Source organism: Alnus glutinosa, chromosome 10, assembly GCF_958979055.1.
Source record: "Alnus glutinosa chromosome 10, dhAlnGlut1.1, whole genome shotgun sequence".
Lineage (NCBI taxonomy): Eukaryota > Viridiplantae > Streptophyta > Magnoliopsida > Fagales > Betulaceae > Alnus > Alnus glutinosa.
The window spans coordinates 3,544,097-3,570,319 of NC_084895.1; the positions used below are offsets into that span (position 1 = coordinate 3,544,097).

At 35.1% G+C, this 26,223-nt stretch overlaps 2 protein-coding genes across 4 annotated transcripts; both read right to left on the bottom strand.

Annotated features, from left to right (window-relative positions):
* Nucleotides 1-3,874: 3,874 nt before the first annotated feature.
* Nucleotides 3,875-5,791, bottom strand: LOC133878839 (nuclear pore complex protein NUP1-like). The gene is made up of 2 exons (XM_062317383.1): nt 4,184-5,791; nt 3,875-4,033 (listed from the first exon to the last, which is right to left on the bottom strand). The coding sequence occupies exon 1, from the start codon at nt 5,755-5,757 to the stop codon at nt 4,327-4,329; it is 1,431 nt and encodes a 476-aa protein (XP_062173367.1). The 5' UTR covers nt 5,758-5,791; the 3' UTR covers nt 3,875-4,033; nt 4,184-4,326.
* A 2,097-nt stretch (nt 5,792-7,888) lies between these two features.
* On the bottom strand, nt 7,889-14,759 carry LOC133878837 (calcium-dependent protein kinase 1-like). Of its 3 annotated transcripts, none has more exons than XM_062317382.1 (9): nt 14,586-14,759; nt 14,208-14,302; nt 13,197-14,110; nt 12,133-12,276; nt 11,847-11,999; nt 10,889-11,004; nt 10,533-10,700; nt 8,898-9,122; nt 7,889-8,211 (listed from the first exon to the last, which is right to left on the bottom strand). In XM_062317382.1, the coding sequence occupies exons 3-9, from the start codon at nt 13,975-13,977 to the stop codon at nt 8,089-8,091; spliced, it is 1,710 nt and encodes a 569-aa protein (XP_062173366.1). In that variant the 5' UTR covers nt 13,978-14,110; nt 14,208-14,302; nt 14,586-14,759; the 3' UTR covers nt 7,889-8,088. The 3 variants fall into 3 exon arrangements, with proteins under 3 accessions (XP_062173366.1, XP_062173364.1, XP_062173365.1); XM_062317380.1 differs by having other exon boundaries at nt 14,575-14,759; XM_062317381.1 differs by lacking the exon at nt 14,586-14,759 and having other exon boundaries at nt 14,208-14,461.
* Between the last annotated feature and the right edge of the window lie 11,464 nt (nt 14,760-26,223).

A 26,223-nucleotide genomic window follows, 5' to 3' on the forward strand; every position in this document is an offset into this window, starting at 1 on the left:
TGAGTACATCTTTGAAACAAACATTGTGATGCGAACCTCAACCGATACGCTTTGAGACCCAAAAAACAATATTGGAATATTTGTCCAAGAAAGCTAAAATTCAAATTTTTGATAGAAAACTCTGACCCAACATTTATAAATCAACCGTGAATCAAAGGTATAAAGTAACAAACCTCGACCCAATTATTATAATTGAATCACGAACAAAAGGTATAAAATTTGAATGCCACAAGGAAGAATTTTGATAAGTTCACAAGGTCTCTGAAGAACGAATAGAAGAAAATAAACCTTACATTTTCGATTCAATGATATTTCATTACAATAAGTGTATGCTATTTATAACATTTTCAGCCCTACACGCCCACTATAAGGAAAAAGAAACTAACGTATTTCGAAAATAAGAAAATAGATAAAAAAAAAAAAAAAAAAAAAAAAAAAAAAAAAAGAAGGACTAAAAACATAGGAGCCTAAAATTTAGAACTAATAATAGGCAAGCCAATCAACCAATTAATTGGTATAGAATTGGCAAGTCAATCAACCAATTAATTGGTCTGAAATTAGAAAGTAATCAGCCGCCTTCTCCTTCTAATTCCACCTTCTAATTCCACGCCCAATCAAGCCATAATCAGCAATTAATCCACGCCATTTATAAGGAAATTACAGCCATTAATCTACGCTCAATCAAGCAAGATCAGCCCCATCAATAGCTTGGATTAAATTTATTACGCATGCATCTTCCTTTGGGCCAAGCTTGGAATGCCCTGTTTTAGAATTACCCCAAATCTCTTGAATCAGCCTATTAAGTGCTTCTTTAATCTTCTTGGATCTTCCTATAGTAATAGGCCCAACTGGAACATGCAATGAATCCTTTAATGGTGCATGTTGATTTTCATCACATTGTCTTGACAAAAGTGGGATTTTGGAATCTTATAATCGATTTCCATTTTACTGCCATTGGCTGACCATAAGGTTTCAGTTGTTTTACTGAAGTATTTGGTAGGGATTAAGGGCGGAGGGAGGGGGGGTCGAGAGGAGGCACTTGCCCCCTCTCACCTTCCTAAAATTTTCTTTACTCCTTGTGAATTTTTTTCAAATATCCTTGTTGGCCCTCAATCACTCATTAGGAGTCAAATATTTTTCAGGAGGATCAAGATTCACGACTCAAGCCAACGATCTGTCACTATTTTAGTCGTTTTTGGTAAATTAGGTTAGAGTTATTCAGAAATTCAGGTGAAGGTCAACGAAACCAAGGTTGAAGATGACCTGTTTTAATTTTTGCAAAACGCATCTTTAAGCTATGAGTTTACAAAAAGAAAAACTTATTCAAACGCACAGTTTCACTTATTTTGTTGGATTTGGTTTAGTCTTAAAGCAGCACCGTTTCTTATTGTAAGATTGTAAGAGGAACTTTTTCTTCCTTGTAAATTGGTAGGTACATCGAAAGTTTCACTTGCACTAGGAGTTGGTTGCACGTGAAGCCATGCAGCCAGTGAAACCAAGGTGATACTGGACCTTAGTTTGGGTGGTCAAAGTCAACATTCATCTACAGGTTTCTACAAGTTGGGCCGATGAAATATCCCAGCCGAAAAATCCAAAAAACTTTTGATTCAAAAGATCATCTTGAAATTTTGAAATGCATAAGACTGTGGAAAGAATTTCCTTTTTAATAGTACTATAGTTGGTTTGTACTAGGTTCCAAACTCCTGAATGGAAGCAAACAATTTGTTCAGGAGAATTGGAGGAAATTCGTTGTTTGAGAATGCCACCATAACCAATTTTGAAGGCGTCTGTTTCAACGATTTTGAAAGAGTTGACTGTTAGAATACCAAGACATGGCAAAGTAACATATTTTTTAATGTGTTTTACTATGGAGGTATGAACAGATGTCCAAGGAGGTGGATTTTTACGAAGTCTATCAAACAATGGTTTACATTGTCTTCTGAGATTCTGATAGAAATCAGTAATATAATTGAGGGATATTAAAAATCACTGTAACTGGGTTTTCTCAAGGATTTCGTCTAGGACTTTATTAGCAAACTAAATGAATATGTCTATAGGACTAATGTTGGATTTAATGGATATTATACCCAAGAAATCTAACCTTAGTTTGAAACAATTTAACCTTAGATGCAGAAACTACTAAACCATTGGCATTGACAATGTTGACAAAGGTATTTAGATGTTTCCAGTGTTCTTCTATAGATTTGAAGAAAATGAGAACATCATCAATATAGACTATAGAAAAGTGACTAAAGGGATTGATTATCTCGTTCATGATATTTTGGAATTCCCTAGGTGCATTCTTTAAACTGAACGACATTACATTTCAATCGTAATGACCAAATGGAGTGACAAAGGTAGTTGGTTGCTAAGGGCTATACACAGTGTGAAGGTATTGACTGTTACGAAACTTTTTCACCAGTTGCTAAGATCACTATAGTTAGATGTTTGTTGGCTTTTGCTGCATCAAAGAATTGGTTTTTCCATCAACTTTATGTCAACAATGCTTTCATTCATGGAGCTTGGTGAAAAAGTTTATATGAGTTTACCACTCGGTCACTCGGTTATGCTAGTAAGGGGAAGCATCGTGTGTGCAAACTTACCAAGTCACTCTATGGTCTCAAACAAGCATCCCGGCAATGGTTTGCTAAGTTCTCTACAACTTTGTTGCAACATGGTTTTCAACAATCCAAGGTGGATTGTTCACTTTTTACCCGAGTTAAAGGGGACATTTTTGTTGCTCTTTTGGCATATGTGGATGATATCATTATTGCTAGTAATGATACTTATGAAGTTTCTCATCTCACTTCATTTCTTAATACTCAATTCAAGCTCAAAAGCCTTGGTCCTTTAAAATATTTCCTTAGCCTTGAAATTGCTAGAAGCTTTAAAGACATTTTTGTTTGCCAAAGAAAATACACTTTGGAGATTATTGAAGATACTGGTTTATTGGCCTCAAAACCAGTCACTTTTCCCATGGAGTCAAATCTCAAACTTAGCCGCACTTCTGGCGACTTACTGTAGGATCCAACTTCTTATAGAAGATTAGTAGGTCGACTGCTATATCTTACCATTATAAGACCTGATATCTCTTATTCGGTTTAGATTCTCAGTCAATTTATGGATTCCCCTCGACAACCTTACATGAATGATGTTGTTCGTGTACTCAGATACTTGAAATCAGCTCCTGCTCAAGGTCTTTTTTATCCTGCTGACTCTCATTTGCATCTTAAGGCTTTTGTGACTCAGATTGGGCTGGTTGTCCCGATACCAGAAGATTTGTTACTGGGTTTTGTGTCTTCTTGGGTGATTCATTGATTTTATGTAAATCAAAGAAACAAGTGACAGTTTCTAGATCTTCAGCTGAAGTTAAATACTGCTCCATGGCTACTACTGCATGTGAACTGATCTGGTTATTTAGTTTGCTTAAGGATCTCCATGTACATCATCCTCAACCTTTTCTATTATTTTGTGATAATTAGGTAGCTCTCCATATAGCAGCTAACCCCTCGTGTATCATGAACGTACTAAACACATTGAAGTTGATTGTCACATTGTTAGAGACAAGATTCAAGATGGTTTGATTCGGACACTGCATGTCACTACTCAACACCAAATAGCTGTTATGATCCTTTCTTTCATCTCATTTCCAAGATGAATGTTGTTAATCTCTTCCCTTCATCTTTTTATTTTTTATTTTTTGAAGAGCTCTTCCCTTCAGCTCGAGGGGGAGTGTTAGCGGTTAGAGAATCAGTTATTGTATTAACCCCGTGGGATAATTAGAGGATGAGTGAATGTAGTTTTTCTGTTTTACTGATGTAATAGTTAGTCAGCTTAGTTACTTGGTTTTTTTTTTAGCTTCTTTCTGTATATATACATAAACATCCTCTTGTATTCATTATTCGAGATTATCCAATACACAGAGCACTTTGCTTTCTCTCCATTCTCTGCTTTCTCTGTTTTCTCTCGATAACTTCTTTCACAAGCTTTCACATTTGACACCATCAATGGCACAGTTGCCCAAGCTCAAATCCTAAGAACCACGTCTACTAATTAGTACAAGCACAAATGTTGTCAGATTTGCTAGACTAAAACAAAATTGTGAAAACTTACGACTGCACTGCAACCTTTAAGACAAGAAAACTTGTAGAGGAGCAAGAAACCATGTAAACTTGTCATTTACCTTTGTCTGCACCGATCAAATCCAGGCGACCGACAGAAACAGCCGTCTCTTGCTGTTGACCTCTTACCATTATCATTATTTGTCCATTAATTGCATCTGTAGAACTTGACAAGGGTACCAATTGTCTGTAATGATTGATAAATTTACTTCTTCCGCAGCTTGCGACTAACTTTGACAATCTTTCGACCAGACTTGTCCCCGCCACTAGCACCCACTGAGAAGCTCCCTCCTAAACTGTTTTTAGCCTGAAATGGGTTCTGTACTGTGCCCAAAATCTGTTGGAGGGCCACAAAATTAAAGGTATTTGTTGTTGATGTAGGCGTTGAACCAAACACAAAGCTAGATTGAGGAGGTGCGACAGGATGTGGATTAAATGCTGGAACTGCAGGCATGGATGCTTGAACAGTATCCTCTGCCATGCTGTCCTCCATATTCATTTGATCATTATTTCCTGAAGCAGCTGAATTAAATGCGAAGCCCGGACTAAGGTTACCAAAGACAGGCTGCGACGAGGGAGCAGCCATACCTGAAGTGAACAAGTAGGCGGGACCAGATGACGCCCCAATAGATGATCCAAATATACCAGGTGAACTGCTAGTAGCGGCAACAGAAGGTGCAGACGCTCCAAATGCAAACACAGATGGCGGAGATGTAGCATTAGCAGCAGCTGTAGATGCTGTGAAGGGAAACCCAGTTGATGGTGACGTAGTAGCAGGAACAGACGCTGTAGATGCTGAGGACAACCCAGCTGAGGAAGAGGTAGAATTAAAAGCCGAAACAAATATTGGGTTCGACTTTGTAGACTGCCAACCGGAACCAAACAAGCTTGAAGTAGCACCACCTATGGCACTACTGGTGTTGGCCTCAGAAGAGGAAGCAGAAGAGCTAAGCCTAAAAGCAGCACCTGAATTGAAAAGTTTCGCAGCAGAAGTTGAGGCAGCAAACAGAGAACTGCCAGAAGAGAAAGCCGTATTCCTAGCCAATCCAAAAGATTGGGACGATGAAGTCGAACTGAAATGCATGGGCATGCTGTTGCTAAAAGATGCCTGTGAATTAAGCACAGATCCACTGCCAGCACCAAAAAGAGAACCCTGAGACTGATCGTTAGCAGTTGAAGTGACTGCAGCACCAAATCCAAAATTGCTCCTTCCTGTACTTGCATTTGCAGCAGATGTGCCAACAAAAGGATTGCTGCTGAGATTGCCAAAGCCTGTATATGGCCTAGTCTTGACTGCTTCTGATTCTATTCCAGAAGTAGCAGCTACCGGTGATGCTGAAGTTGATGAAACTGTACATCCAAATTTAAAATTTGCTGTTGCTGAAAATGAAGGTGCTGCTCCAGTGGAGACAGAGAGGCTGCTACTGCTGAAGGCAGTGGATCTGCTTCTGACTCTGAGAGCCGTCGGCGGACGGTTGTACGGCGAGGTTTTGGCGCCCCGCCGGAACGGCCGCTTCCGGAACTTGCCTCCGGCGCCTAATCCTTCCCCCGAAACGGCGTCGTGGGGCTTCCCCTCCCGCGCCGTGTCCATTAGAGAGAGAAGAGAGAAAGCTGGGGTTAGGAATTTAGGGAACATAGAGAGAGAGAGAGAGAGAGAGAGAGAGCGAAGAAAGCCACAAAATGTCTGAAACAAATATGCATGCTTTGTCTTGGTCCATTTCGTCACTGTTGAGAATGGGTGTTTGGAAAGTGTCACTTTTGCCTTTTGATTTAGTGGGGTTCGCATTCTGATCAAGATTATGTTGTTGGCTATCTTCATGTTTTTGCTTTGCTGTTACGTTTTCTTTTGGGCTTTTCTGGTGGAACTTCTCTCTTCTTGGGACTCTTTATATATTATTTACCACCTTAACCGGTGGCCTCGGTTTTTGATATTCGTGCTATGAATCACAGGGCCGCATCTTCTGAAGCATTATCCCTGTGTGTTTTCGTTTTTAGTTTAAATTTCGGGTTATCCGGCACTTGTTTTTCTTCTTTTTCATTCCTGTTGTAATTCTGTTTCATTTATCTAAAAAAAAAAAAAAAAAAAAATTATTATGCTCAGACATGACAAACTATTAAGAGCTTACGTTGATCTCTCTAAACATAAACAACCATTTTGGAATTTTGGATTAATTCTTCAAACTGGTGTAAGAGCAAACAAAAGGGGCTTCAGTTACTATCAATCTGCTTCGTTGCTCTGCTGATGTAGCAAATTAGAAGACACAACTTGAATTTTTCTGCAAAAGCTTAGCAATGACAGACTATAAAATTGTGCTAGTTATGTTTGTGCCTTAATTAGTCCTTCATCTCGGATGTTCCGGCTTCTAAAACTGCTTAGAAGAAACATTTTTGGTCTTAGCCCTACTTGAGTTGTGTAAAATTCCAATCACTTGGGGGAAAAGATCCTGCTAAGAACCCCATATGAATGGAAACCGAAAATTTAGCATTAGGTACAAAAATTGAAATCATCATATCCAAAGGTAACTCAACTAGCCTGTAAGCCTCACTCTTGATGATGAGTCCATTGTTGATTTATCTTAATAAACAAATGTGAGCACTACCTAAGTGTCACACATGTCGGTTCGTGATCCTAAATAAAAAATGGCGCTATTAGTTTAGGGGTTAAACTATATTTATTCCCTAAAGTGTGTATATATATATATAAATTGTAATTTGAAATTTTATTATGTCAGATCATGTTTAAATATGTGTTTTGGAATGCATTTTTAACATAGATAATGAAAAAAAAAAAAATTGACTTTAGGGTAAAGAGCATAAAATCTAAATTAGATTCTTGGTTGGGTTCATGAGCCCCTGTTTTTCTCACACTCGGGTGTGTTTTTCACTAAACTCAAATTATTTTGAGAAAAAGGGCTTGCTTCTCTCACACTATTAATGATTATGGTCAAGCAGATTTTTAGTTCAGGCTCCTGTGTACATAAATCTCTGCAAACTCAGCTTCACAACCCACTAGCTTTCCAATATGTTGAGCATTCACGACCCATTTTGGTAGGGTATGCAAATTGTTTTTGTTTGTCGGGACTCGGGTGTGGGTTATGTTGGGGCATACGTATAAGATTATTTTGGGTCAACCCTAATCCGACTTATTTAATTAAACATGTTAGACCCATCAATCATAACTCACTAATTTTGTGTTAAGTTCGTGAGTCGTGTCAAAATTGACAGTCCTAAATGTCGTGTATCAGGTTCAGTTTATGTCGAAAAATGAATATAAGACTATACAGGTCAATCATAACCCGATCTATTTAATTAAATTGGCCAGACACTTCAACCCTAACCCACTAATTTTATGTTGAATTCTTGTTAGGTTCGCGAGTCGTATAAAAATTTGACAATCCTATTTCCTGATTAGCACAAGAGCTGATTAGCTGGTTAACATCCTCTACCAATTTTAAGAAACTCAAACAAGAAAAAGATTATTAAAACCAAGCTAAAATCAAGATTAGCAATGTGAAATGGTATCTCTTCCCCTCTCCCACCCAAACCCTCAAAAGAAAATTTTGAAGTATGAGGTAAAAAAATTCAATATCCACTGGGTGCATGTATAGCTTACAAATTAAAAACAGAAACAAATTGTTGTACTTCCAGGAATATCCAAATATTTTTGGCATACATCTGATTTTGAACATTATAGAGAAGAGATAACACCAAAAAAAATCCAGACGACCATACAAGTCTTTTTCTTTTCTTTTCCTCCACATAGAATGCAACACAATTAAAAAGGCTGATTATAGTTGCAAAACTCATAGCACAAGAAATTCTGAATAAATTCAACAAAATTTACTCTAAAAAGGCCTGGCTGCTTCTTAGATGAGCACCTGTGCGCCTACTATACATTCTTTGATCCCACAAAAAAGGTTTTAACAAAGAAGAAAAAGAATCAAGAATCTCACCGCTGTCTATGTGACTATAGTCTTAGAGCTTCTCTAAGACTGATGCTAAAACTATTTTCTAGGCCCTTCTTACAGGCAACCGGAGCATTTCCTTTTTGCATCATGGCCACAAACTCATTGTAATCTATGCGTCCATCCTGCAAAATTGTTTGAAACAAGGAATCATTAGGCTATTATACAAGAAATGCATAAGAAAGTTACTGAATAGAGGATTCTTTCTCCTTGGCAAGGCTTGATGTTAGAAGCCAAAGACAGACCATGCAATCAAAGAAGCTCTCCTTGCAACTGCGGTAGCATCATCCTGTGACTGAGCTACATATTACACCCTCATCCCACCTTAACGAGTGTAAAATTTGTGTCACTTTATTATTTTTTATTTTTTAAAGAGGTCAACAATAAGATCCATATCTCAACCTCACCCACCACTCCAAATGCCTAATCACCATGGTAGGATGGCCTTAACTTTTAAAACGAATTAATTTTCATCAGAAAAACCATAAGTCAAATCCAACTTAAATTATTTTGGAGTTATCTTGAGTAGACACAGAGCTTAACCTAGTAATACCCAAATCAGGTTTTAAATGAGTTGCCAAGGCCTCACGAGTTTAAAATGAAGAAAGTTGGGTTCTGGAGGAAGCCTTGTTCTGAGTCAAATTGTTGTTAAGCTAAGCAAAGTAGGTCATGCTTCATTTAGGCAAACTCCATAAATAGTTGTCTGCATATATTTGATCTGAACTAAATACTGAGAAAAAGCAAGAGAGATTTGTCTTTCAATCCCTTCCCCTAGTATAAATGTGGAAGTATGATAAAAGAAAATACTCACGTTGTCCTGATCAACTTCTTGGATCATTTCTTCCAGGCGAACATCTTCTATGCCAAACTCCTCGCAAGCTTTCTGAAGCTCATCAGGAGTAATATAACCACTTCCATCCTTATCAAAGTAGGAAAAAGCTGCAAATAGATGATCTTCTCTCTCAACTTTGTTCAGATGCAATGTTGCAGCAACGAACTCACCATAATCAATGGTTCCACTGTTATCTACATCTGCCTGCAATTCAATAATGTAAGCAGATTAAAAACATAATGCATCATTATTTCATAGTCTTATTGCAGCAAACCGGATTCCCAGAAACATTTTAACCTGTTTTCATATTCTTGTCAACAACTCATTGGTGCAATGATACTAGGGACGTTTCTCAAGTGAGCTCTTTCAGAAAGCAGTTAAAGTCATTTCATGTTTTATAAGGATAGAGTAGAGTGTATTAATGTTCCCATATACCTCAAAATAATAGATAGAAAAATAAAATTTATCCGCCTCAAAGTAATAATCCTCATCCCAATCATCCCCTCCGCTAAATTGTGCTTATCCAAATTAATATATCATTAGGAAGAGAGAATCACTTGATTTTCCTATTCATACACTACATATCATGTTAGTCAGAAGTATAGAAAAGAAAAACATTTCTTTAATGTCTTCCACCCTTTTCTTGTAGCACATCAGGAGCTCCTTTAGTCCCAAAACAATAACATAAACAAAAATAAACAGTGAAGTTATAAGGGAAATAATGAGAACTTCCTGATCTTGTACTCAAATTTTATTGACCTAATGATAACGGGAGAAAAATAACAATTATATTGAAGAAAATTGGTTCTTCCAAAAAACATATTGCTTGGTTTGTCATATTATCTATACACATTAATGATTACTTTGAGGCTTGAAGCCATTAATTCTTAACCTCCTGTCAATCCCTCTACCTGCAGGGGCCCACTAAATAACACTCTGGATCTCCACATCCATCTCATGGAGTGGTTGACCAGCCAAACAACATACAGTATTTCTGTGTGAAATTCTTCTGATGATCGAAAATTAAATTACCTAAATCTTGATTGGACCTTTTCTATAGTCTTCTCTCCCAATTAAAATTTCGAATATTTTCAACATGAACACCATTGCCCGAATACAAGCATTCTTTGGACAGGATATACAAAGTTCCAGGAAAATCAACATAAAATAAGCACGAGTTCCTTAGTTGAAAGTAAGTATACTTAAATAAGTAACTTTAAAGATGTGCTAAGTTTACTTTTAGTACACATATTAATTAAATTCTGATATAAAGTGATAGCTAAATATTGTTTTTTGTAGGAAAAATAAAAAAAAAAGTTATACAGTTTGATCTTCTTCTTCTTCTTCTTCTTTCTTTTTTTCTTTTTTTTTTTTCCTGGAGTTCAGATTATCAATAATATAAAGTCTTACAATTGGGACTCTCTCTCTCTCTCTCTCTCTCTCTCTCTCTCTCTCGTTTATTTTTGTTCATATACATGCATTACCACTCTGCTAGTGTTTGATATTCAGAAACTATTTTTCTGCTTTTTCGAACTACCTAGCATAATATCAATTAAGTGAAACCTTTTGAAGCACTTAGCAAAAGACTTGCATCCAATTCACTCTAATACTTACTGCTTGCATCAGATCATAAATTTCAGACTCCTTAAGATTAGCTCCTACTCTTTGCAAACCAGCCTTAAGTTCTTCAAAACTTATTTGACCACTACCGTCCGTATCTATCATCTTGAACATTTCTTTTAGGCCAGCTATCTCTTCTTCAGATAAGCTCTCTGCAATGACCTGCAAAGAACAAAGAGGTTGAGAAAAAGATGAGTCATTCTATCTAACAGAACATCAAAACATTTGTTTTAGTCTAAACTATGCACCAAATTTGTATCTGAATACATAATTTTATGTAGCAACTCTAACTATAGAGATTTTCAGTGATCCTATATTCAATAGCCTTCAGCTTTTACACAGATGCTTACTCTAAGAGCCATTTTCTTGAGCTTGTTCATAGCAGAAAATTGCTTCAAGCGGCTTAAAACTGCAGAATCAAGAGGCTTGTCAGGAGCAACTCCATCAACTTGAACCCAGGGATGACCTGACAGGAAATTAAACTATAGATTAGCTATCAAAAGAAAACCCCTGCTTGAAACCTTGCATAAATACTAAAGGATTTACGTATACATTCATAATAATAATAATGACTCAAAACAAACAGCAGAAGCAGATGACCTGGTCATTCTAAAGATTTTTGAAATTTCAAAAGGGAAAAATAAAAAAATTAGTACAGGATCCTTTGTATCCAATTGCATATAAAATTACAATTGATTTTGTGTACAATGGCAAACCTGGGTTCAATGGCTTCAGACCTTTTCAAGGTTTCAGCAATTTAATGATCCAAAACAGAGGTTACAAGACTATAAAAATACATCAGTAGTGGTTCTCCATCAAGACTGAGAAATAGATTTCACCTCGAATGACAAATCTTCCTCTCTTCATTATTCTTTCATTCAGAATGCAGAAACTAACATTAATATGAGATTGAAGAACTCTCATTTTCCTTCAATGTAGTTTTGGTATACATTCATCAGGGCTCACAAGAAAAACCTTAAAAGAAATCATTATAGAATAATAATTGAGCCATTTGAACTGCATTTGTCATTGTTCTAGTCCAATATTTCCATTGCAAAAGCTCAGTGTATCATGACAGTCCAAGAAAAGGGGTAGATTTCAAGGTTACGATTGGTGCAAAAAGGAACACAATTGTGACTCTGAAAGCTCCAAAATGAAACTATTCAAGGTGAATTCAGAGACTCCATGGTTCATATGTATTTCATTGGAAATAGGTTCTACTGAACCCAATTCCCTAGCTATGAACCAAATGATTCCTACAAGTCTGAATTAATTGATCAAAAAACAAAACAACGAAGGAGGACTCACACAAGACTTCATATGCAGTTAGTCGCCTTCGAGGATCTCGAACAAGCATTCTCCGCACTAAATCTTTTGCACTTTCAGAGATACTAGGCCATGGTTCAGATGAGAAGTCAAGATCACCACTCAGAACCTGTTCGAATATCCCTTGCTCGCTTTCTACATAATAATTACAAGGATGGAAAAGAAAGTGGAGAAAATGGAAAAAGTAAGCAAAAAATGGAACATATTTAGACATACACAAATGCTATAGAGTAAAATATCAAGAACTATAAGATTCCCAACTACTTACCGGCCCAAAATGGAGGCACTCCACTTAATAGAATGTAAACAATCACTCCAGCACTCCAAACATCTGCTTCTGGACCATAATTCTTTCGCAGAACTTCTGGTGCAACATAATATGGGCTGCCAACCACATCTCTAAATTTTTGTCCTGGAAGGAAAAGAACCATCGATTTCTTAGTATAAATTAGAAAATCAAATCCATTGCTTCTAGTTCTATGAAGTCACGAAGAAGCGAAGTAAAGAGTGGTGGAACCATGGAGCCAATAAGAGGCAACACACTACCACAAATTAAACAACAATTTACCTAAAAAAGAAGAAGTTGAAAACATGCTTTATAATATTATATATAAAGGGAATGCGGATGCGGTTATTGACTGCATCCGCATTCCCTAAAACCGCTATCCGCATCCGCATATGCGGATATTGTTTTTGCTAACCACATCCACATCCGCATATGCAAATAGCAGATAGCGGATGCGGGCGGATATTATTCGCACGCATTTTCACCCCTACTTGGTGCCACCATTTCTACCTATGTTGAATATATATATATATATATATATAACATTTCTGAAATCCTACATAAAGAAAAAGTTCAATAACTTATAAAGGCATTTTCATCATGTTTTTTATTTAGGGGTAAATAATCATAATCAGTACTTTCTGTGACCATAATCATCTATAAGTTCACATTCCACTGATTAAAGAGGTATAATGTAAATCTGATTGCACCTAAAGTTTAAATTGTGACAAAGTCCTTAGCGAAAATTCAAACCAAATCCATACATTGCATAAAGAAGACCAAGTATCCAATTGATAGGATCTGGGAAGACCGGTGAGTACAAGAACTGGTGATTTAAAATGATTTTCAGACATCCCATGAGCAATCTCTCTATTTAGGAGATAAAAATTTCTAGCAGTGTTTTATAATTTACACAGAAAGCAGGTAGCATAGCATGTTACTTCACGTCATCAACTTGTGAAATCTCACCCAACTATCAATTTTAGAAAGATATCAGAAAAGCAATTCAAATAATTTCCAAAAGTACAACAACCATCTTAATATACCTGGTTTGAAGAAAATCGATAACCCAAAGTCGATAGTTGTGAGAAGTGAATCCTCCTGATTATTGACAAAAAGAAAATTCTCAGGCTTAAGGTCTCGATGCATCACTCCCAACGAATGACAAGCTTCTACAACTCCAACTATAGTCCTTGTAAGCTCAGCAGCCTTTCTTTCTGTATAATGTACACGCTTAATAATCCTATCAAAAAGCTCACCACCTGCACATAGCTCCATCACAACATGAACCGCCACTGCATCTTCATAAGCCCCTTTAATAGATATAACGTTTGGATGCCCCTTCAAATGGTGCATTATCTGAATTTCCCTTCTCACATCCTCAACATCCTCATCTGTTAACAGCTTCCTCTTTGCAATAGATTTGCACGCATACTCTTTCCCTGTCGCCTTCTCCACACATAGGAATGTTGTCCCGAATTGCCCTTGTCCTAGTTTCTTCCCCAAACTGAATAATTCCTTAAGATTACCAGTTTTTGTTTTTAACACCTCAGCACGAAGCCCTGCACTACCCACCCTCTTCATATAAGGGTTTTTCTTGGCTTGTTTGGGTCGCTCCGGTTCCTGACTAGTTTTCGGTTGCGGCATTTTCACTTGTTCTGGCGGTTTATTTTGGACCGGCAAAGGCGATTCAGGTTCACTGACTGTTTCTCCATTAGTATGAGGAGAAACTGAGTCATCGGGCGTCCGTGAACGCCACATTGCGGCAGAAAACGTTTGGAAGAAACCATTCTTAGAAATGCTTGGTCCAACACAAGTATTCCCCATATTGTCCTATACTGATTTCTTTCTACGCTTCCTCTACTTTCAACAACAAGATCTAATCCTACTGATTGTGTTGACACAGAGCCTAGTAGATCTGATCTTGAGTCTCTGAGTGATTTATTTAAGTCAAACCAACCTATTGCATACTCCAAATTTGGCAGATAAGAAAGTCAAATCTTGAACTACGGCATGTAATATGAACTATGAAATCAACAAATAAAAGCAGTTCTCACCAAATTTGGAGAATCCTTTCTGTCTCTAACAGTTGCTGATTTCCATCATCAGAGATGATAATAATTGCACCCCATTGTCTAGAAGTGAGATCAGTCTGACAAAATACAAACAAATAAAGAAGTTGAAACCTTTCTCGATCGAGAATGAAATCTAGCAACAATAACAACAACAAAGTGCAAAAGGCCCTTCAACTATTGGATCTCAGAACCAGTAAATAAATACACAAACTAAGAAGAAGTCTACGAAAACTCAAAGCTCATCAAAATTGAACAGTTCAAACCAAATCAGAGCTACCCAAGTGAGTAAAACCCAAGGAAAAGATAAACAAAGTAAAGGGTTGGTCTAAAATGAAGTATAGGAATGGACCTCATGTTTACCAGGTCTCTCCCAAATGAATATTGTAGAAGAAAAATAAATGGCGGCGTTTTCGTGGGTGTCTCTGCGTGCAAAGTCCGGGCTTTGTTTTCCACTACTTTCTGTTGAGGGAAGTATTATATTCAAACCGGTGCGGAAGTAAACGCGTTTGGTGGGACATTATTCCCATTCCCCGGGCTTTTCGGTTGATTGTATCAATATGGGGGGAGGGGGGTTTGGGACCAAGGACGGTTCAACTGCTTTATTCACATAGGAATCATCTTCTTTGTTTCTTCTTAGATTTTATGTTTTAATATTTTTATAATTAAATAACTCTTTCTCAATAAGATTAATGTTAAACACACTCCTACGTTTTTACGCTCATTTATTCACATTTTTAGGTGACTTTTTAAAATTACCATTAAATTAAAATTCAATAAAAATTCATATTAAAGTAAATAGTAATTTTAAAAACCACGTATAAATGTGAAAAAATAAGTATAAGGAAATAAGAGTATGTGTAATATTACTCTTTGAAGAATGTCCATGATGTTGGAGTGGTATGAAGAAAAGCATACCTCATTTTTATCTGAGATATCAGCAGATTTTTTATTTATTTTTTGTGAAATATTTGTTATTTATTATACGGTTTGATATATGGGCCAGTAAATTCAATATATCGTTTCATTTGTCTTTCAGTTTTTATTAGATTTTGTAATATTATTACACTTTGGTGATATTCTATTGACAAATATAATGTATTAGGTTCCTTTGAGATTACGATTTCGTAAACAAATAATGCGATTTTAAACGAAATCATAGAAAATGAATCATTAGAGAATTGAGCTTTTAAAAAATTACGATTTGAAAACGCAATTATCTGCGTTTTCAAATCGCAGGCAAGTTGGTACTTTTTTGAAAATGCTGAATTTTAAAGATTAACATGAGATTTTAAAGGTTAAACTACAATTTTGTCAAACACTTAACTGATTTTTTAAAAATTATTTTTTCAAATTACACATTCTTAAATCGCATTTTTTAAAATCGAAAATCCAAACAAATCCTTCTTTATAAGGGCCACTCTACACTAGGCAAATTAGGGTACAACGGCCTAAGGCCCTCAAGAGAAGAAAGCCCCAATAACAATATTATAATAGTATAAATAAAAAATAAAAAAAGAACAAGGTAGTAAAAAAATAAAAAAAGCCTTTTTTTTTTTTTTTTTTTTGGCAATATTCAGTAGAGGTAGAGGTGAAAAAAAGGCCAAATTACAATACACAAACGATTTTGTCGAAAAAAAAAAAAACCCCATTACATGTCCAGGAACACAACAATTTTGTTAAAAAATGAAAACATTGGCCATTGGAAAACTCTAGAACTCCTACATAGAAAATATCAACCGTCAAAAGATAATAAAAACTGATATATTAATATTAAGGACGCAGTGTTACTCGTAAACAGTACATTTTACATTTTTCTTTCTTATATATATATATAACAATATTATGTTTTATTTTTGTCAATAAAAACTCAAATTCCTAAATTAATATTAGGCACATGAAATGATTATAGTCGATTATTAATTAGCCACATATTACTATTTATTACTTATGTTTACTTGTGCTGCTGTGCAGGTCAAAAGTGTTAGATTATGTTGTTATAAAGTGAAGCTCTTTTGATAAATCGGGTTCAAGTATTATTTTGTTAAAAATTTTATGTATAAATATTTTTATTATAAATGTATGCTAAAAATATGCATTCGAATATGGGATATGAAAAACGTTAGAAATAAAATAATAAAAAATTAATTGAATCGACAAAAGAATTTCTAACAAATTTATTAATATCAATGTAACAACGTTGTATCTCAAAAGCGGAAAAAAAAAATTATATATAAATGTAGTCTAAAAATTTTTTAAAAAAATTATTAATATTTAAACGTAAAAAAATGCATCATCTAAAATTGTTGTCTAATTACTATTTTAGTCTTAGTTTTTCTTATTTATTTATTTGGTGCATGAAGATTATGTAAAGAATTGGAGGCATGCAATGCTTAAATTGTAAAGAATCTCAATTCCTTCACCGAAAGATTTCATAAAAAGCTGCTTTCTTAAATATAAAAGATTTTTTTTTTTAAAAAAAAAAAAAAAAAAGGTTGATTTACATTTTACACTCTCACACTAATCAATTCATAATTTTTTATTTTTTATTTTTTATTTTTAAAATAAAACATAAGCTGATTGATACTACCACACGGCATACGCCAAAAGACTGATATTGTAATAAAATAAAAATGTGTCTCAAGCCTTAGTGGTTATCCTTTTGTGAAAGAATTATTACACGTTGCTGCACCAAATGCCATAAACTCATTGAGGACGCAAACGATTTGATGGGCCAAATTGAACAAATCACGGATGCTAAATTTGCTGGTAGAAATTTTGGAAGTAAAGGTGTGTTTGGAAAACGAGATTGTCGCAAAATATCTATTTGTCTAGCTTGAACAAATAGGTTAAATCCAAGCGTCAAACTCATCTAAAAAAATTGATTTTATTATTAGTTGGACATGAGATTATTATTATTATTAGGGTTAAATATCCTATTGGTACCTGAGTTTTAGGCTTTTTAAAATTTAGTATATGAGTTTTTATTTGTTTCATAGGTGGTACATGAGTTAGGAGTAAAAACCTGTTTAGTACCTCTGTTACATTTTTTGTCCAAATATTAACGGCCCACCACGTGTCAACCGCTAAAGTTAACACGTGGCACTATATTAGAAAAAATTAAAAAAATGAAAAAAGAGAAGATGGGTGGTTGGGCCATCCCCCTTGGCCACCATGTGGCTGGCCGGTTTGGGGTGGCATGGCAGAAGAAAAAAAAAAAAAAAAAATGATGGGTTTTGGCCTTTGGGGGTGGTTCAGTGTCCCTTGGGGGTAATTCGACCACCTCTAAGGGCTAAAACCCATAAAAAAAAAATTGAAAGTTTGCTCATGAGGGTGGCCAGACAACTCCCATGGGTCATGGGAGTGGTTCGGCCACTCCTAAGAGCCAAAACCAATAAAAATAAAATAAAATTGAAGGTTTGCCTATGGGTGGTGGCCGAACTACCCCATGGGCCAAAACACATCATTTTTTTTATTTTTTTTGTCATGGGATGGCCGAACCAAGCCACCCCTCTTGTTTATTTGTTTGTTTTTTTTTTCCCCCTTTTTTCAATTCTTTTTTAATTTTTTTTTTTTTTTTTATATATATAGTGCCATGTGTCAATTTTAGCGGTTGACATATGGCAGGTTGTTAATATTTGGACAGAAAATGTAACAAAGACACCAAACGAGTTTTACCCCTAACTCAAGTACCACTTATTAAACAAATGAAAACTCAGATATTAAATTTAATAAAGCCTAAAATTCAGATACCAATAAAGTATTTAACCCCTATTATTATTTTATCTATTCAACATGGGAGAGGGGGAATGGGGATAGTTTATTTATTTATTTATTTTTTTAACAAATTTAAATCTTATTGATAAAAGGAGAGACACAATTGGTCAACATTGAGTGACAATACATTCCCTATGAACAATGTTAGAGATAATGGGTGTAATTTTTTCCAACCATATATTATCTGTGGCATGAGTTACAGTTGCTCAAACTAGACAATGAACTGCTGAATTTGCTTCTTTCCACACATGAGCAACATGAGAGGGTTGCAAAGAGCATAATTCAAATCAGATGCCCTCGATGAAGTGCCCAAATCTATTGAGAATCCAACTATCTGAATTGATCTCGTTTACACTCTGCTTCTCATTGCCTTTAAAGATAATGTCAAACATTCCAATTTCTATAATGCATATAATCGCATGAACAGTTGCCCACGCTTCGGCCATTGTAGGGTCAATGCTAATAGAAGTGGTAGTACTCCGGACTACCAACACATTCCCTTCGCTATCCCGTTTGGGTGGCTTTCTAGTACGAGAAAATTTCAAAATTTTGATTCAACTGTGGAGTTATCAGACATCGTGACAAAGAAACTTTTATTGGACTAAATAATTGGATGGTTAGATTTAAGAAAATTTTATTGGATAAATGGGTTATATTATAGAAGATTAATTCTTTTTTCATTCCTTAAACTTGTCATCTTAATGAAAATCTATATTGAATAATTTTACCAAATTAATGAAAATAGATTTCTTGTTTTCTTTTTTCTTTTTTACGAAACGAAAGTTTGTTAATAATTTTAAAAAATAAAAAAGCTATTGTATACTGTATACACTTAAAACACAGGAAAAAGGCAACATATATATTTGACATTAGAAAAGGGCAACACCATTAAATTTCAATTTATTTTTTATTTTATTTTTGACACGCATTAAATTTCAATTTATATCTCCCATTAAGGATTTTATTTGTCATATATTCCGTGCCTGTGTAATCGAACATGTGATGGATGATATTGAAAGAATATCCTTCTTCCTTTGATTTTATATATTGAAAATAGGAAACTGATGATAAAAAGGAAATAAATAAGTTTACTTTGAGAGGATACTAATTTGGTTTTTTTTTTTTAGTATAAATTTCTATGCAAATTTAGGATTAAAAAAAAAAAAAAAAAATTAAATTTGAGATATGTAGCAGTTCCCTTTTATTATATATTCATGTTGAAGACATTATAAAGACCTACGTGAAGACTAAAGAGATAACGACTTTAGTACAGAGAATCGATAAACAAATCCAAAGAAATTCTCCTGGCTATTCTTCATTCCAAGTTATCATAAGATATAATAATTTAGTTATTTTTACTCCAAAGAGTCATAAACCAATAAGTCCTAAAACTCCACTAAAAAACAAGTAAGTTCTAAACTAGCGAAAGCTAAGTATAAGGATAAGGATGATCCTCCATGCAGATCTTGATGAACCCCACCCAAATAGTTATTAGACCCAAAAGTTGTAAGCATTTAAAACCGTCCAATCACATTCTGACATGTGTCACAAGTTGTCAAAAAATTGTAAAATAATAGTATATTTGGCATTTTTTTTTTATTAGGCAAACATGAAGATTAAAAATAACGCTAGATATACAATTCTTTTCCAACTTGCTAACACGTGTCATCAATTGAAATCACGTTAACCAATATAGATTTATAGTCTTTGTAAGAGAGAGTGTTTGAAGCTCCTAGAGAGAGAGAGCTCAGTGTGAGATGCGTTTGCCGGGGAGGCTCACGCCTCCCCTTCCCGGCGCTGGTTTTTCCCCTAGCCTCCGTAGGCTAGGGTGATTTTTTGTCCCCCTGGCTTGTTTTCAATGGTGGGTTTTGTCCCCCTGGCTAGTTTCTAATGGTGGTTTTTGTCCCCCCAGAGTTAGATCTGGTGGTGGTTGGTTTTTTCTTTGTTTTTGTTGTTATGTGTTAGTGCAAATAGGAGATTTTCTAGTCCAGGTTCGTGATGAACGACATGTGTTGGTGGTTCCGGCAAAGATGTTGTCAAAGCTAGATCTACAAGACTCGGCTGGAATTTCTTCGACAATGACCTTTTTGTTGCGGTCGTCAGCCTTCTCCGGTCATGGTGGTCATTTGGCGAGTCCATGTGGTTCGCTGCTGTTCAGCGCGTGACCAGCACACGCCAGGGATTTTCTTTCCCTGGTCTTGCGCGTGTGGGTCACCGTTTGCTTCTCCGGTCTCGGACGGTGATGATTCAAACTCCTGAAGGTCGTCCGGCGCAAGGGGGGTTCCCGGTGAAGGCGCGTGCTTTACAAGCGCCGGCTCCGGCGGCAGTTCTTACGGTTATTGTTTCCAGGGGTTTTCTGTTTGTATTGGTTGTATATTATTGTCTTTGATTCATAGTTTATTGTAATGGTAGCTATTTTAAGCTAGGTTTTTTAGCTTTGTAGGTAGAGAATCTTTTTCTCTAATCACTCATATGGCCTTCGGGCTTTGCTGTTCTTCGCCTTTGGGCGCTTGTAGCTTTGTATGTGGTGCCTACCGTGCCTTGTTTCTCTGTATGTGTTTTTTGATTGCATTACCCATTTGGGATGGTTCTTCGGCAATGAAGATGTCACTTTGTTAAAAAAAAAAAATAAAAAATAAAAAAAAAAAATAAAAAATCACGTTAACCACTAAATATCTCTCTCCTCCAAATTGCCTTATTTCTCGCCACAAATTTTACCATTTGGATGTGATTTTTTCATCCGGGCACAAAGGGCCCTCTCCTTTTATTTTTCTACAATTCTTATGTCTCTCATTTTGTTGGATAAAAAATTGCAGAAAATCTCAATCCTAAACTCGAGCCTCTAGTTTATATTTGAGTAAGGGAGGGCAATTTTAAGTATGATGGAGGATGATTTCGTCGTCTTTCACCATTTTGTCTTAAGCTGTTGTATTCCTCCTCGTTCTATTCCTTCAAGTTCATTAAAAAATGTAACACAGAACATGAAATAGCATTTTTCGAAGAGGCCGAGAGCATGATTAGTGGAAGCATATGCAAATGTCTGTCATAACGCGGATTTAGTAAACCGTGTGTTTGGGGTTTAGGATTGTGCACACAAATCACGGACAACGCAATCTGGGCCGCACTTCGCCGGCCGATGCCGGCATTTCATATGATTTGAGATAAATTATGTGGGAAAAGTTGACTTTTATTTGCGGATTTCATGTTATTTATGAGGTTTATCGCATGCCGTGTCGTGTACGCATGTTTGCTTGTGCGCACGACGCTGAAAGAGTGAAAGCTAAGCTTGATTGAATACGTAAATAATATAATTTATTATTTAATAAGAATTGTTATAAAATTTATTTTTTCGACTGAAAATGACTTACCTCGCACACGTGATTGTCAGAGTTTGGGACCAAGAAGCTTTAAGGCAGTTTAATAACTCCCTCCCCTCCCCTCTTTTTGGCCCTATTTAAGGCAGTTTAGTATCGCCCTTCTCCCTCCCCCCTCCCTTTCCCACGACAAGCTTTACCTGCCGGGTCTGAATGTCAGACTTTTGGCAGAAAATTTTTACTGGTTTGAAGCGTGAAGAAGCTTCACTCCTCTCATGAAATTTCAATTTTATCCTGCATGAATTTCAGGATCAGTTTTTTTAGGAAATGATTTTTTTTATGCCATGTGGGGTAAAATTGAAATTTCATGAGAGGGGTGAACTTCATGCTTCAAAACAAGCAAAAGTCTTCTGCCAAAAGGACACTTGCAGGGATATTTTGTTGGGGAGAAAGGGAGGGGAAGGGGCGAGGCTAAACATGGGCTTTATTTTTATTTCTCTTAAAAAATATGAAATTTAAAACATTTTTAATTTTTTTTACTTTTTATATCACATTAATAATTTTTTATTATTATTTAAATAAAAAATTACCTACAATACAATATAATTTTATTTTATTTTTTTTACTTTTTTATATAAATTCTTTTTATTTTATATCACATCAATCATTTTTTACTTTCACTCAACAAAAAAATTCCCCGCATAAGGAGAGGGGAGGGGAGGGGAGGGGAGGGAGTATTAAATGGGACCTAAATTAGCCTATTGCCATTGGAACACCTTGGTTTTTTTTTTTTTTTGAAGCTGTACAACACACAAATAAGGTGTCTAAGAGTCCAATTAGACAGGAATGACCCGTAACCACAAGCAACCTCCGAAAATTGCTTGGGGATGGCTCGATCACTCCCATTAATTTTGGGGGTGGCCAATCCGCCCCAAACATCTGGTGGTGGCCAAGACGCCCACCCTTGGTTTTTCTTTTTCTTTTTTTATATTTTTTTTTTCGTTTATTTATTTATTTATTATTATTTTTGAGTTTGATTAATTTTTTTTTTAAATTGGGTTAAAAATAGGTTGGATAAAATCCGAATACATTTTACCTTGAAAAACCGACCCAAACAATTTTTTCAAATATTATAAAATATAATAAAATATAAAGCAACACCCAAAGATGCCCTTAGCATCCGAGACGAAAACTCTATATTAAGCCATAAATAGCTCTTTGTACTTTGTTTGTTGGTTTAGAGCATTACCAGCAAGTGTGGCAAAATGTTGAAAGGGTTCAAAAATCTTCTCCATCAGCCTCAACAATTTGCTCAAAATGCACGTAAGAAAATCATATGTTTAAAGATAAATATCACGTATTGTGTTAATCCAATTAAAAATACACGTGAGAATCATGCAATTTAAACTAAAATGTAAATTTAATAAGCCGAATCGAAAGAATTTAGTCAAACTTAGTTTGAAAGAAAATCTCGTGGTACCTGCCCATAAGAGTCGTTTTAAAATGAATAAAAAAGTTATTATTATATCGTAAAAAAAAAAATTATATCGATCTCTTAGTACACCACTTTGTATTTTATAATATGATGCACCGTCACATTGTTGGCATGAACTTAAGACTAACCCTCATCTTCTTTTATAGATTTATTTGGTCAAATTATGTTTTTGTTTCTGCTAGGATTTTGGACGACATTAGGCGATACCCAGCTGTTCAATTTATTGGTTTATTTATTTATTTTATATTTTATAGAGAAAATGCAAAAAAGGATCCACTTGGGATACCTTAATTACATGGGACAGGGCCCTACACAATATATATACTGTAATTGTTCATGATTGAGCGACGTGCCTGTGAGTGGCACAAAAAAATTCTTTCTTGTCCTTGGACGTCAAACTTAGGGGCTAAAAATATATTTAAGGAAAAAAATAATTTCTTTAGAATAATTTTTGGTGTTTGACTCATACAGGAAATCAGCGACGTCGAAAAATGACCGGCAACCTCCGGTGGCGGATCGGATTTCAGCAAACTTTAGTGACATACTTCGGCGGCCAACTGCGAATTTCGGCAACCGACGGCGGTTTCCAATACTAGCAATTGAAAATAAATTGCGAGAGAGTACGTACTAAAAGGAAAAACTCAAACTCAGAAAATAATTTATAGTTTTAAAAAGAAGAAACCATTTAGTTTAACACAAAGTTTTGCTGGTCAACCAAAAAATATTTTCGGTTTAACCACGATTTTTGGTTGTATTAAGGGTCCGTTTGGATTTGCGATTTCAAAAAGTGCGATTTTAAAATGTGGGATTTGAAAAAGTGATTTTTAAAAACCCAATTAAGTATTTGGTAAAATCGGAATTTGGACTTTAAAATTACAGGTTAGCCTTTAAAATTATGAATTTTAAAAAAAAACCCTCTTATTAGCAATTTGAAAATCAGATTTTTTGCGTTTTCAAATCGCAATTGTTTTAAAACGCAATTTTCAAACGATTCATTTTCTGCAATTTAGTTTAAAATCACACTTCCCATTTAAAAAATCGCAATTCCAAACGTACTCTAAACAATAATAATAATAAAAAAATTAAACTGAAACGAAAGGGGCTTTACATTCAAACCCACTGCCTTTCCCAACTCCCAAATCCCAATTACGACATTTGTATAATCAGAAATATCATAAACGACATTCTTCAATGACTTCAATGGACGAAGGAAGAGTAATGTTAGCTGTTAGTTAGGGTAGTACAATTTGCACTATAAAATTATGTAATTTTTTTTTTTTTTTTGGTTAAAAATTTTGGTTTTAGTTTTTTTTTCTTCATCTTAAAATAAAAATATTAATATACAATCAAAATACAAAACTCTCGTAAAAAAAAAAAAAAATAGTTCGCTCAATTACGCAATGTCATGCCTGTCACGTTAGCTTTTAAATGATTTTATAATAAAAACTGTAATAAACGAAACATTTTTCATAAAGAAAATGAGAGGAAAAGAGTGTTAACTAATTAACCTTGGATTTTTTTGTTCTAAAATTTCATGATTAGCTCAAATCTTCGTATTCAATCTCTCCCCTTATTCTAAATTGATCGTAAGGTCCCAAATTTCCAAAGAGGATTAGGCATATGACTAAGAAGAATGAGATATGTAACCAAAAAGATCACACGTTAAAGCTCCTACAAGTCTACAACAAAGCGAGGGACCTAAACCTTTCTAGTGTCATTTTTTTTTAAGTTGATCGGCTTAGATCCGAATTTGTTATGGAATTCAAAGAGTTTAAGAGAGAGAATAACAGAGCTCACTTGTCTTCAGTAGGTGTGTCCTATATCTTAAATAGTTCGGAACAAGCGAGTCTCGCAACTCTCTCTCTTAAGTTATCCGCATTTCTATAAAATTTGAGCATCTTAATAACAAGAAATCCTTATCCGGCTAGCTGCTAGTCATCTTGGCCTTTCTAAAAAAAAATAGTTTTGTTTGATCATAGTACTTTTTTTTTCTTTCTCTCTTTTCAAAACAAAAACATTAATAAATTCAGTGCTTTGGATGTATTTGGTTATTTTGTTCCAAATTGAGGTGTCAACTTCATAATTGAGGGTACAAAAATGTGGGTTTGTGCCACAACCCCACAGAAGGAGCTCTCAAATATAAAATTGAGGTCTTAGGTGTTACAACTACAGAGCCAGCCTGTTTCGGGCATATGCATGTGCCTGCACCCTGCCCAAATCAGGTGCATTTCGCAACTTAGTTGACGTTAAAAAACTCTTTTCGGAAATAGTTTGCCAAAACGTTTTTTTAACGAGAAAAAAAAAAAAAAACAGTTTCCTCTTTTTGTTTTCGAAAACAATTTTCATAAACCAAAATAAAATCTGATTTGCCAAACGAGCTCAGATTGGACCTGCTTCCAAAAAGAGTTCTTTGAAGCTTTTGTGGTATACTTCTCGTATGTTAATCTTTGTATACTTTAAAGCTTTTATTTGAGCTGAGCTTGACTGCAAGGGTAATGTTTGTTAGGCAACCATGTGAGGGAAGTCAACTAGCTTTTCGGTCAAATTGATTAACTCGCTAGTTGAGTCTAGAACCTAAAAATTTCTGCATTCTTTCCATCTGATTTAAGCACCAAGGTTTAAAGACACTTTCTCAAAAAGGAATATATGTACTAAAGTTCAGTGTCAAATTATTACTTAATATGTTCCTATAGAAACAGTCAGTAACCAAATCATTGTAGAAATAGACGGTCAATTAAGGATTATGTTTAAGTTTGTGCTATGTCTTAGAAGGAGTCTATTAGATGAGGGTGAGTCTGGGTGACTAGGCTCTAGTATGATAAGGTTTAACTTTTGACTTGATATGTATTAACCTGCGTGATTTTTCTCTTTGAGTTCAAAGAGTTTTCATTTCGTAACCAAATATCTGTGTTAACTACTTTACTGCTTTACATATTTGGTTAATTGTTTGGGTGCGGTTATTTTGGAGTCTATTTATTATTTTCACAGACCATTGACTATAATAATTAAAAATTACAATCAACGATCAAAGATTATACTATGAGATTATAAATCGATGACCATTTACTTATTGTGTTAATACTCTATAATGAAAGAATATTTGCAAAGATTATAAACCAATGATCATTGACTTTTTCTGTAAAAATGAAGGAAAAATTGTAAGAAATTATGTTTGAACTTTCAAATGTCCAAGTGATCTCCAGGGGTGTTACAAATGTGGGTTGTTTGATTTTGTAGTTGGAAATTGTTTGGTCTTGGCTTGATTACTTCAATTTTGTTTTATTTAGTTTTGAGTATTGATTAGTTATTAGATAGTTGTGCCCTTTTCTAAATAGTGCCTCTTTTTTCTTCGTGCTTTGGTGATTTATTAGATACCCTTGTTTACTGCAATCCATGTTTTCTCTCCATGTCCTTT

Excerpts from the sequence above, each read along its gene's own strand:
- LOC133878839 (XM_062317383.1), bottom strand. The coding sequence starts at position 5,757 with ATGTTCCCTAAATTCCTAACCCCAGCTTTCTCTCTTCTCTCTCTAATG.
- LOC133878837 (XM_062317382.1), bottom strand. The coding sequence starts at position 13,977 with ATGGGGAATACTTGTGTTGGACCAAGCATTTCTAAGAATGGTTTCTTC. Across the intron at positions 12,000-12,132 it reads AGTGCCTCCATTTTGGGCCG|AAAGCGAGCAAGGGATATTC; the intron begins GTAAGTAGTTGG and ends ATTATTATGTAG. Across the intron at positions 8,212-8,897 it reads AAGAAGTTGATCAGGACAAC|GATGGACGCATAGATTACAA; the intron begins GTGAGTATTTTC and ends ACAATTTTGCAG.